This window comes from Elephantulus edwardii, unplaced genomic scaffold (assembly GCF_000299155.1).
Source record: "Elephantulus edwardii isolate Elephantulus edwardi_28Jun2011 unplaced genomic scaffold, EleEdw1.0 scaffold00072, whole genome shotgun sequence".
NCBI lineage: Eukaryota > Metazoa > Chordata > Mammalia > Macroscelidea > Macroscelididae > Elephantulus > Elephantulus edwardii.
Window position 1 is genome coordinate 5,398,892 of NW_006399822.1, and position 12,774 is coordinate 5,411,665.

General features: G+C 50.6%; 1 protein-coding gene across 1 annotated transcript in view; it reads right to left on the reverse strand.

Annotated features, from left to right (window-relative positions):
- The window catches only part of PLCG2 (phospholipase C, gamma 2 (phosphatidylinositol-specific)), a 135,789-nt gene extending 124,783 nt beyond the window's left edge, over nucleotides 1–11,006 (reverse strand). The window contains 1 exon segment of the mRNA XM_006888806.1: nucleotides 10,814–11,006. Within this exon segment, the coding sequence (XP_006888868.1) occupies nucleotides 10,814–11,006 (193 nt within the window).
- Nucleotides 11,007–12,774: the final 1,768 nt, after the last annotated feature.

The following is a 12,774-nucleotide window of genomic DNA, read 5'->3' on the forward strand; positions in this document are numbered from 1 at the left end:
GGAGGGACAGCGCAGGAGAGGAAGGCCCTCTATGAGGTGGATTGATTCAGTGACTGGGATAATTGGGATGGGAGTGTCAGAGACAGTGCGATTGGTACAGGACAGAGTGGAGTTTAGGGCTGTTGTACATAGGGTCGCTATGAGTTGCAAGCGACTCGACGGCACATAACAACAACATATAAATATAAAATATGATACATGATACATCGTGGGTATTGTCATTAATGTTATTTTAAAATGTGGTTCAGTGTCTGATTCAGGCCATGGTCTTTCCAATCACTTGCTATGCATCTGAGAGCCGGACAATGAATAAGGATGACAGAAGAATTATTGCTGCCTTTGAGCTGTGGTGTTGGAGAAGAGCGCTGAACGTCCCACGGACGGCCAACAGAACAAACAGATGATACATCTTGGAGAGGGTGCAGCCAGAGTGCTCTTTGGAGGCAAGAATGACGAGGACTCGCCTCACATACTTCGGGCGTGTTGCTAGGAGGGTTTATTCCCTGGAGAGGGGCACGATGCTGGGAAGGGTGGAGGGGCGGCGAAGGAGAGGAAGACTCTCGACCAGGTGGGTGGACACGGTGACTGCTGTAACGGGCTCTACTGTGTCAGAAGTGTGAGGATGGCGCAGGACAGAACAGGGTTCAGATCTGCTGTTCCCGGGATCCCTATGCGTCATAGTCAACTCGATGGCACCTAACAACAGCCATGAATGGCTCGATGGAAAGCCAATTTGCTTTGTAAACTTTCACTCAGATCACAGTTGCTGTAAAAAGGTAAACGTCTACTTTTAAGAAAATAAAACTGAAACAACTGCTGTAAGTTAGCAAGGCCACAGTGACCCCAAAGGACAGAGGTGAAAAGGGCCTGGCAGGTCTCCAAGGCTTAACCTTTATAAAACAGACTGTGGCCTCTTTCTCTCTCACAGACCAGCCGGTGGGTTTGAACCACTGGCCTTTCAGTTAGCAGTCAAGCACTTAACAACTGTGCTATCAGTTCTTCTTTATAACAAAGTGGGGTCCACAAACTCGAGCCCCCGTGCCCTGTCCTATCTGCCACTTGAATTGGCCTGTTTTTTAAAATATCTCATGAGCCAAGAACACCAATAGGATTTTTTAAAAATAATAACAACATTTGGTTGGCAGGGAAATAAAAGTGCATTGTTGCTGTGGCATGTGCTGTTGGGCCAAGGCCGAGTGGCCTGACAGGACAGAGCAGGGCTGTGCCCAGGGTTTCCGAGGCTGGCTGCCATCTTTACGCAGGTCACTAGTTTTCTTCTGTGGAGCCATTGCTGGGTTCAAACCGCCCCCCCCCCAACCTTTCAGTTTACAGCCGAGCATTTCATTATTCACTCCTCCAGGGATCCTTCCAAAGAATAATGAGACTCATGAAAATTGTAAGGACCTCAGATTTCAGGGAGGCGTAAGCAAAGCCTTTCTGGAGTGCCAAAAGGGATGGCTTGTCATTGCGTTCACCACGAAGACAGTCACTTTACACCTCACTTAGCAAATAAACAAACTTGCTACCACAGCTTTCTTCCAGACATGATGAGTCATGGGGTCCCCCTCCCGTTCTCCCCTACCCCCAACAGTGAGAACAATTTTAATGGAGCAAGAACATAAAGCGAGCCGTATCACCCCCCCCTGCTTCCTGTGGCCCGCTGACTGAAACCCCAAATCCTCACCACAGACAACAAGGCCATTGGTGACCTTGTCCTATCTCCACTCGGCCCTTCTCCACCCACTGATCCCAGCCACGGAGCCTTTATTCCTCCCTGGGCCTCCATCCACGCTGAGCCCCCTTTCTGGAACGCTCTGCCCTGACAGCTCTGGGGGGCTCAGTCCTTCTCACCCTGACGTTTAGTTCACACGTCGCCTTCTCAAGGAGCCCCTGGCCCTTTCACTCCTCACATCCACCACAGCCCGATGGGACCGCATACACTACCTTTTCACATCTTTCTTCTGTGGACAGCTGATGCGGTTGAGACACTCATCTACTGGATTGGCGGCCAAGTGCTCTCCAAACAGTGTACCAACAGGGCACCTCCCCCCCCCTTTTTTTCCCTTTTACTTTATACTAGTTTATTTACAAAATTGGAGTACATTGTTTACACAATCAGATTCTTTCCATTTCCCTCACCCGCCACCCATCAAACTGTACAACCCCAAGATTAATCCCCCCTCCCCCTGCACATCCACATCCCTCTGCTTCCACCCTCTCCCACCCCTCTTGGATCCTTATACTCATTCTACAATAATGATTTTATACCTTATTTATCCTTGTGGAACCGAGCTAGTTCACTCAGCATAATGCTCTCCAGTCCCTCCCAAGTTAGGTAATAATCTACGGCACCTTTCTAACGGATAAGACACTGAAGATGATTTCAGAGCCAGTCGAGAGAGTTACATGGACTCCAGGTCCATGTCTGCATCCCTCACCACATTGATGCTTTGCCAAGTTGTGTTCATGGTCTCTTCCTGGAACATCCAGGCACCCAGAGAGGCTCTGGGCACCTGCAGGGCGTGTCCTCAGCACACCTCCGGGATCACTTCCCCTTGACCATGACAATCGAAGCAAAGCTGTGTACTGACTGAGACACCTTCAGGATCATCCGCCTGGGGCTGATCAACGCCAGGAGCAGCTGCTGTTGTCGTCGTCGTCGTCGTGTGCCACCAAGTCAGAGCCGACCCACAGCTGGACCTTCAGCTGGTTTTCAGAGGCAGTAAATGACAGGGGACAGGTCACCCACCCTTCTCCCACAGAGGTGACCTGCAACTGCACGCCTGTGGGACTTCAGTGCAGCTTCTTACCTCTGGGCCACCAGAGCTCCTTGGACAGCTAGGAAAGCTCCAAATCCCAGTGCTGCCCATCTGCTGACCCCTGCGGCTTTGAGCATGTCCCCTGGTGTCCCTGGGCCTCAATGACATAGGGCCACTCCCTACCTAGCAGGGTCATCGCGACGACGGGACGAGGTGCTGCTCTGACAGGTGTGTGGCGGGCACTCTAGCAGGAGCAGCCAGGCACACTTAGAACCAAATGCCCAGGACACTGCACAGTGTATGGGGACTCCCCTCGTTCACCGGCATCGCGCCCCGCCAGCGGCGAGCAGACAGGAACACACACACGAGTGAAAGGAAAAACCAGGACAGAGGTCTATCCAGACGAGATGATGTGCCCAAGCCATCCCACGGTCAGCCCTCACCAGACCCAAGGAACACACGGCATCACCTCAGTCCCCGAGACACACTCCAGGCCTCCAAGTGGACAACACTCTGGGAGGACATTGATGTTTCGACTACAGCAGATCCCAGCCAGATCCTGGAGACGGTCCATTTGGTGCCCACAGTTCTCCCAGCCCTCTCCTGAGCTCCCAGGTGACATTCCAAGTCTTCCAGCTCAACACTGGAAGCCAGCATGGGAAGGGTCTCTGCATCACCCTGGACAACACTGTCCAACAGAGAAAGGGAGCCCAAAAGCCAAGAGACGCCATTGGCTGGTCAAGAGCCACCTTCTTCTCCTTGAGAATCCAGGTCTTGAGACTCCTGGCCAGAGACTTTTCCCTTTCTTTGTATTTTCTTTGGCTAAGTTTCTGTTATGAAGTGTTTTCCACATCGTACATACAATCCACCAAAAGCTCACCCAACCAGAGAAGAACGAGTCTCATCTCACTTGGCAAAGAGGAAATTAAGGAGCAGAGGGGCACCTCAATTTCCTACGGTTATGCATCTGGTAGGTGGGAGAGCTGGAGACTGGGCCCAGAAGTTTGCATCCAAAGTCCGCGTGTTCTCATGTCCGATGTCTGCCAATAACTCCTCCTTTCATCCACTTCTCCAAGAAACCAACTGAATCACCATCAGATCAGCTTTGACTCACAGCAGCCCCACACGTACCAGAGCAGACCCCTGACGCATACGGTCTACCAGGGGCCTTGCTAGCCTCCCAACTTAGCAGTCGAGCAGGTTAAGCCATTTGCACCACTCAGGAACTCTTCTCTCCAAGGGAAGAAGCTAATTCCCCTCTCCTTGAACTTCAGCTGGTCCTGGAGACCTGAGCTAGTGCAAGTAACTCTCTGAGATTTCCACAGCTAAGTCCTACAAAGTCCTACAGCTTCTGTCGTGACCCCTGGAACAGTCTCCCGAGAGGAAACCAGTGACTTGCCATGCCTGACGGCTCTGACACCAGCACCGGGCAAAAGGCGTTCTGGGCAACAGTCCCAGCTAGGCTCAGCTCCTCCAGCCATCTCTGCCCCAAAGGTATCCAATATGTGAGTGAAAATTCCTGAACCTTCTGGGCCAGGAGACGTATCAGCTGAGTAACACCCTCAGGTGAGAGCTAAGAACTACCCAGCTGAGCCCTGCTTGCATTCTGAACCCATAAATCTACCCTCTACCATGTAACTGCAGCCACTGAGTGTGCTTCAGGATAGACATCCTCACTGGACACCAGGCAAAGTCCCCCTTCAACTGTCCGCACAAGGATATGCTCTCCCATGAGGCTTGCCGCAAACCTCTCTACCTCCCACACCCAGAGGACAACAGGCTTCCTTCTGAGAAGAGTACCCATCACCAAGCCCCACCAGGGGCTGCCCACAGTGGCCAGTGCTACACCCATCCCCTCCTGAAGACGGGATCGCCCTCCTCCTCTCAGCAGAACACCCTGACACATGCCAGCAAGGGCGGGATGAACAAATCTGCTCATGACAAGTTCAGAAGAAACACATGTTTCACCCAAAGACATTTCACAGCTCTGAGCAAAGCCAACAAGTACTGGAGACCCAGATTCTCACTCCAGCCCCGCTGATACCAGATACTCCTTTGCTGTGGTGCCCACTGCCCTAAGCTCTGCCATCGGCTGACCTCCAGCCACATGATGGCATTAGCACTGCACAGCTGGGATGACAAAAAAATGTCTCGACCTCCAGCCACATGATGGCATCAGCACATGCCCCCAGGGAGGATGCCCCAAACTGCCCATGAGATCCACGCGTGTCTAGTCTCCCCAGGTTTGCACGGGGATTTGGGTTCTAAGTTATATCGTGTGCGAGTACACAGACCCACACAACCACCTGCATGTTGGTCCACCCTCTACAAATCCCAAAGCCACCACAGGAAGTTCTGCAGGATTACTGGGGCTGGGTGTTCTCCTGGGCCACCACACTCCAACAGAGGTGGGAAACACAGCACGGCAAGTGCCCATTCAGGGCATGAGGCCAGCACTCTCCAGGTGTGGGGGGGAAACCCTTTAACACAACCATGTCATGTGGGACCCCAGAGATCTGAGACATAAGCCCTCCTTCTTACAAAGACACTTAGAAAGACTTCTACTGCCCAAAATTAAGCTCAACCATTTAAGTCAGGGCAGCAAGTAATAAATTTTAAGAGAGGATGTGGCAAGAAAGGAGTCCTTATACACCACTGGGATTATAAAACGGAACCACCAGTCTGGAGGGCAGTTTGGCATTTCCTCAAAAAGCTGAACACAGAAATTCCATATGATCCAGCTATTTCACTGCCTGGAATATACCCTTAGAAAATGAGAACTGAGGTACAGAGACTTGTACACCAATATTCACAGAAGCATTATTCACCATAGCAAACACATGGAAACAGCCCAAATGTTCGAACACAATGGAACGGACTGAGAAATTATGGTACATTCGCACAACGGGATACTATGCAGCACGCAGGAGCAGTGATTTTGTAAATTACTACCTAACGTGGGAGGGACTAGAGAGCATTATGCTGAATGAACTCCATCTCATAAAGACAAATACTGTGTAAGACCCTTAGTGTAGAGCGTGCATGAGGATCTAAGGGGGAGGGTGGGGACTTCATCATAGGGTCACACAATTTCCTGAGTGGAGGGAGGGATGGGTAAAAGAAAAGGGACAGATCCAGTGTGAAAAACAATGTGTACAAACTTAAAAAAAAATTTAAGTCAGACTTTATAGCCCTGGACACACAGACCCCCCACTCACTGGGAACAATGGTGGTGGTGGTAATGGTACTGACGATGACGGTGATACAGTTCCCGCAGGTGGAGTGCTGAGCATAATTCCTTTCCCAGCTGACTCATTCCCAACCTTAACACAGTGGGGCAGCCACTGGATTCTACAGATAAGGAAAACAGGGCCCCGAATGCTGGGGGGTTTGCTCAAGGTCACAAGGCAAAGCCCACCCGACCAGTACACAGACAACAATACACTAGCACACAGATAAAACACAACGGCCTCTGCAAGGATTTGCTCCCACTACAGCTCCGTCTCCAGGGCCTGGAAGGTGTGCTGCTGCAACGCTCAGCCCACGAGGGAGGGGAGGGCACGTGCCAAGAGCTGTGTCTAGAGCAGTGTTCCCCAAACCTGAGTTAGCAAGATCACCTGGGGGCTCAGGGAAATACTGCGCGTCAGCCCACCTGGAGACTCTCAATCAGAAGAGGATCCAGACACCTGGACCTTTAAAAACCCCCAGGCATACTTAAGAACCATAAATGACATAGCTGAGCCTCTACACCTTGTGGTTCCTAACCTCTACACTATAATAGACAAAGTGCTAGTCTATAGGCCTTTTATTGTAAGAACCACCTTCCCTCTGTAACTTCATTTGTGCCACTATTAAAACCTCTACTTGGAATATTATTGCTTTTTAATTTTTGACTCATGTACTTTTAACTTGTTAGTTAAATTTGTGTCTTCTAGGCTACAACACTTCCATGATACATCTTCAAGGATATGAACATGTACGGCTAAGCACAATCGATAACAGTGCATCTAAATTCCAAAATCAATCTCCATAATGGTCTATGTGTTTCCTACTGCCAAAGGGGCCCTTTAGAGTAGTGAGAGAAGATCTTCACCCTGAAACCCACAGCGCCCTTTTCAGCAGGAAGTAGCTAAGAGAATATGCCATCCCCTTTTCCTTATGAATCAGGGTGAAGTCTCTCTCAGGGAGGAGTGATAGGGAATGGCAAGAGACACACTGACAAAGGAGAATAATCAGAACTGGCTTAGACAAACACTGTGGCAATTGGACAATTAAAACAGACATTTGGGGGGGGGTAAGAAGAACGAACTAAGGAGGAGGGTAGAGAAAACAGTGCAACAATGAATTAATGAAAACCCAAAATCTCTGTAAATGTTCATTAAAACTAATAAAATTTAATAATAATTAAAAGAAACCCAGGCGTTTCTGATGCCCAGCCAGGCATGACACCCACCGGCCAAGAAGGGACAGGAAGCCACAGCCCACCCTGGCTGGACACACCTGCATTTACCATCAGCACCTGCTGTACCACCTGCGGGCCCCCAGCCCGCCTCCACTAGGACTCACCTGTAGCAGGTTCTGGGCCACCACGGAGCAGAGCTCAGCCAAGGTACACAGAACGGCGTTGGGAGGGAGAAAGGCTGCCCACACACAGGGGCATTTCCAAAGCAAAGCTGCTGGCTCCAGGCCATCTGAGGTCAGCCTCGTACGAGGGCCAAGAGAAATCTTAGGACAGCTATTTCGTGTTAACCATGGCAAAAACAAGGAAAGAAGAATGGGCTTTCAAGCTACTGCGGGCTAAATTCACCACCTCAGATCAGGACGGATGGACCAGGGAGAGGGCGGACACCCTCAGACCATCTGGGCTGCCACCTAGAGAGCGATGGGCTCTGTTGTGGGCTGCTGTCAGAACAGACCATCTTCTAAAGATCAAGTACCCTTCCTCCTCTTTAACCTTTTTATTTTCTACTTTGAATCCTTGGAGCTCTGGTAGCCAAGCAGGTAGAGAGTTGCACTATCGACCCAAAGGCAAGTGGTTCGAATCCACCAGCTGCTCTTTGGGAGGAAGATGGGCAACCTCCTGTGTATTTTAAAGCCTCTGAAAACCCACAGGAAGGTCAAGTATGAGTGTGTCCTGACTTGTTGGTGAGGAGTTCAATCTCTGCTGAGTGTTTTCAGGACTGGAAGGCACCATGGAATTGAGGGAAAGTATTATTTTGTGATAATATGGGTTCTGAGGACACTTTAGTTGACACACTGTTCGTCCCAAGAGGACTCTGATGATAGAATTGGTGGGATGATGTCTGTGTCTTCAGGGTCACGCAGTTTACGGGGCAGCACACACTACAACCCGGACGATAATTTCCCAAGAAAACGTACATTGAAAATGTTAGTGGGTGGTGCACATTCACAGAAGGGCTGAGTTAGAGACACTCCTTCTAGAATGTTGTGCTTTGGAAATACCCCTACACATAGGAGGGAACCCCTGTTGGAGCTGTAGGCTAAGCACTGAGCTGATACCCAAAAGGTAAGTGGTTTGAACCCACCAACTACACCACAGGAGAAAAACAGGACAGTCAGCTTCCCTAGAGATGCGCAGTGTGGGAAATGGGACGTGGACCCACAGGGTCACTAGAAACTGGAATAGACTTGACAGCAGTGCACTTAGATCTGTCTGTGTGTGTAAAAAAAAAATGAAAATAAGAACAGCAAACAACAAATGCTGGCGAGGTTGTGGAGAAACTGGAACCCTTATTCACTGTTGGTGGGAGTGTAAAATGGTGCAACCGTTGTGGAAGGCGGTATGGCGCTCTCTCAAAAAGTTGCAAATAGAGATACTATTTGACCCAGCAATTCTACTACTGGGAATATACCCAGAAGAGACCATAACTGACATCCAAGCAGATATATGCACACCCATGTTTACTGCGGCTTTCTTCACAATAGCAAGGAGTTGGAAACAACCTAAGTGCCCATCAACAAACGAACTGATAGAGAAGCTGTGGTATAGTCACACAATGAAATACTACGCTGCACTGAAAAAAGGAACTCATGAAAAATTATTCAAAATCGGTGACCCTGGAGGACATTATGCTGAGTGAAATATCTCAGTCATAAAAAGTCAAATACTGCATAGTGCCACTGTTGTAGAATGGGACTGACATCAGGGTTGAGGGAAGACAGAGGAGAAAGAGAAATGATGTATATACTGCATTGAAACAGATGAGGGAGAGAACTGTTTAAAAGGGATATGCGATCAGGTATTATTGTCATGACAGGAGTCCAGAACGAAGGCTGCACAGTGCAGTGGACTTGGGGGGAGGGACTGTAGAACAATGAAAGAATTTTTCTTTTACTTTTCAAAACAAAAGCTGCATAGTGGAGTGGACTTGGGGGGAAGGACTGTATAACGATAAAAAAAATTTCTTTTACTTTTCAAAGAGAAGAGCAAATTGGGTGGGGGGCAGGAAGAAAAGTGCAACAATGAATGAATGGAAATCCAAAGTCTCTGTAAACGTTCATTAAAATTAATTTTTGAAAAAAGAAACCAAAAAAAAACCTAGGGGGGAAAAAAAAGGGTGGTCCCTTACAGCAATGACCCTAATAGGAAAAATGAAAGCACCCTAAATGCCCACGACCAGGGGCTGCCAAGGGAACAAGCACTGTGCCCTGGGAGGGGTGCAGCCAGAAGGGCTCCCCAAAAGTGAGAGGAGGTGAGACTGTTCCACGCGCCCTGAGCATGCTAGGAGGAAGTTCCGGTCTCCGGAGAAGGACATCATGTTGGAAGAGCAGAGGGTCAATGAAGAGGTGGAAGACCCTCAGAGAGATGGCACCACGGCTGTGACAGTGGCCTGAGCTCAGCAGAGACTGAAGGACAGCGCAGAGTCCGGCAGGGCTTCACCCTGCTCAACTCCGAGCTGGCCCTCCAGCAGATTTTTAAAGGCAGTTAATCCCACAGGAGGAGACTGCCCATCCGTCTCCTGTAGAGCGGCAGGTGGATTCAAACCATGCGCCTTTGAGACTGCAGCACAGCTTCTTACCACGAGGCCACCAGAGCTGATTTCTCTTGTGCGTGGGCTACTACAAATCAGAGCCGACTGGACAGTACCTAACAGCAGGGGCCATCTGAGGGGACACGGGGGGGCCCTGAAAAGATGACGCAGGTCGCTAAGTGACAAAAAGCAACCAGCTTCAAGATAAGTATGAAGTGAAACCAAATCAGTCAAGATGCAGACGTTTAAGCAGGAGCTCCCATCTGCACAAAGCCCACTCCGCACAGTACACAACGCTTCTACAGACGAGAAACACAGAGCTGGGACATGCACGTTTATTAGGATCTGGGTGAGGGGTTATTTGCCCACCCCCACTTCCAACATATGCTGCCATTTCTCGGTAAGAAAACAACACACCAAGTATGACCACATCTACAATCCATCATCATTCGAGACCCTGGCTCCACTTCAGTGTATGTTAACTTTATGTCTCTATTGCAGTGGTTCTTTGTTTCGTTTTCCCGTTGTGCACCATCAAATCAGATCCGACTGGCACAGGAGGAGATTGTCCCTCCTTCTCCAGTAGCGCATCTGGTGGATTTGAACCACGCGCCTTCGGGACTGCAGTGCAGCTTCTTGCCACTAGACCACCAGAGCTCCCTTTAAGACTCTGGCTCCCTTTATCAAAAGCAGGCTTAGGGCTTTTAGGGACTCAACAAACTAGCTGTCCAGTCTAAAGGGATCGTGGAGAAAGATACCATCACCAGGACCAGAGCACGTTTAAAAGCTCAGAGAACTGGGAGAACTGTTCTCACTATTCAGAATGAAGCAAAGAGGGTCACGGCCATGGTTTGTGTAAAACAAGGCAGACATTGGGGGTCTGTGAGCCCAGGAGGGCATCCCAAGGCCAGCTTGTCTTTGGAGGACAGACAAGTCAGCAAGCGGGAGTCAGCCAGGTGGACCCCCTGAGTCTCACCTCTCTCTGGGAGGCCTGCTAATGGGATGCTTTAAGCAGTGACAAGCGCAGTGACAGGGGCCGCTCAGGCCGCCCCCGGTACTCACAGAAGCCCTCGATCTTGTCGGCCGTCTTGCTCCAAGCCACCTGCTGCGTCTCCATGATCACCTGGACGGTCCTGCGCTCAGGCGTGGACTTGCGGAAGCTGAACACGGTCATGACCGTCCCCAGCTCCAGCGCCCTCTTGATCTGGCTCTTCTCGTACTCGGGCAGACCGTCCACACTGACCGCGGCCGTCATGGTCAGGCACCCCGGGGAGGCTGCAGGGGAGGACAGGAGGACACTCAATCTGATGAACTGATGAGGGTGTCGTCAATAGGCCATGGGTTTCACAAGCCAAAATCCTGCCTTGTGCCCGTCAGAGTGAGCCCCTGGAGAAGGTTCTAGAAGCAGCCACTTGCGTCACCAGGCAGAAGCAGGGGTTTAAATGGACTGCAGGAGCTGGGAGGAGCCTCTCCGGCCTCAGTGACAAACCTTTACCGTTAAACACTTTGAATACACAAAGTAGCCCAGTTTGACAATGGCCACACCTCTGCCCACCCTCCTCTTTGCCCCTAGGGCATTTGAATAGTCAAAGCAGTGCCCACCGTTCAACACCCAGCCCAACTCAGCCACCTGGACTGCCCATCCCTACCCACCTGCACTTCCTGCAGGAAGTGGGATAAGAGCGGGCAAACAGCCGATGGGCATAAGTGGGGACATGGTGCAGGACCAGACAGGGCTCATTCTGTGGGGGGGGGGGGGTGCTAGGAGTCGGAGCCAACTTGACCACATTTACTAAAAAAGGGTGCTCTGGTGACCTAGTGGTAAGAAGCTGCTCTGCAATCCCAAAGGCCGGAGGTTTGACTCCACCAGCTGCTCTGCAGGAGAATGATGGGCAATCACCTCCTCCCATGTGATTAACTGTGTCTGAAAACCCACCAGAAGGTCAACTCTGGGGGCTGGTTACAGTATTGAACAGTAACAGCAGCACTGTCACCAAAGGTAGGATGCCAAATTCGATCTGGCAGAAACCAGAGCTTCGTGGTGGTGTGAGCCTGCTGGGTGCTGTGTTCCTGGGACCCCCTCACAGGCCTTTTCACACCCAAGACCACAATATTTAAAAAAATAAAGCCTACACTGGTTGCCATGGAGCAGATGCCACCTCCGAGCAGCCCTCCAGGACGGATGAGAAGCGCCCCACAGGGGTTCTGATCATCAGTCATCTCAGCAGCTGACTGTGCTGTCCTGCAGGGTCGCTCAGAGGCAGAATCCACAAGGCAGGGGGTGGATTCTAGTCTGTACATCTTTCTTTCCTCCCATCAGCACAGGGTTGACACGGTAGCCCACCCAGGACGCCAGGAAGTGAGAGGCAGGTGTGAGGCCCCAAGGGCCAAGCTGCTCATGATCTGCACCTCGGTCTTCTCATCTGTACAATGGGACTAACAGCATGACCCTCACAGGCTGGCTGTATGCATGAAAAATCACCACGTAACAGCCTCAGCAAACAGTACAACCCAGGTTAATATTAACAGCTAGCTGGTCACAGCATCTGGAGTGTTGGGCACTAGACCAGGGTGTAAACCGGGGTGTAGGGGATAGGCCCAGCCCTTTGCCCTTCCTCTCCCCAATTCACAGCAAGCACCCCACGGGCAGCTGTGCCAGCCTCAATGGAATCCAGCCATACTATCTGGACCTGCTCTCTGCCCCTGGGAATAGACCTGTCAGTTTGACAAGTTATACACAAAGATGTGAGTGTAGCAGCAGAGATGTGGAGAAGTAGGGAGAAGGGGCCCCCCACTTAATCTGATCAGGGCCGCGGGGAGCAGGTGTCTGAATGCCATCTGGGAAAGTGACAGCAGTGCTGGGAATCAGCAGCTCATGTTGTTGTTATGTGCCATCAAGTCGGAAGTGACTCAGAGCTGACCCTCCAGTGGGCTTTCAAAGGCTATAACACAAATCAAAACAGCAAGAGATCAATCCCAGAGTTGCGCGGTTCGAATCCACCAGCTGCTCTTTGGGAGGAAGA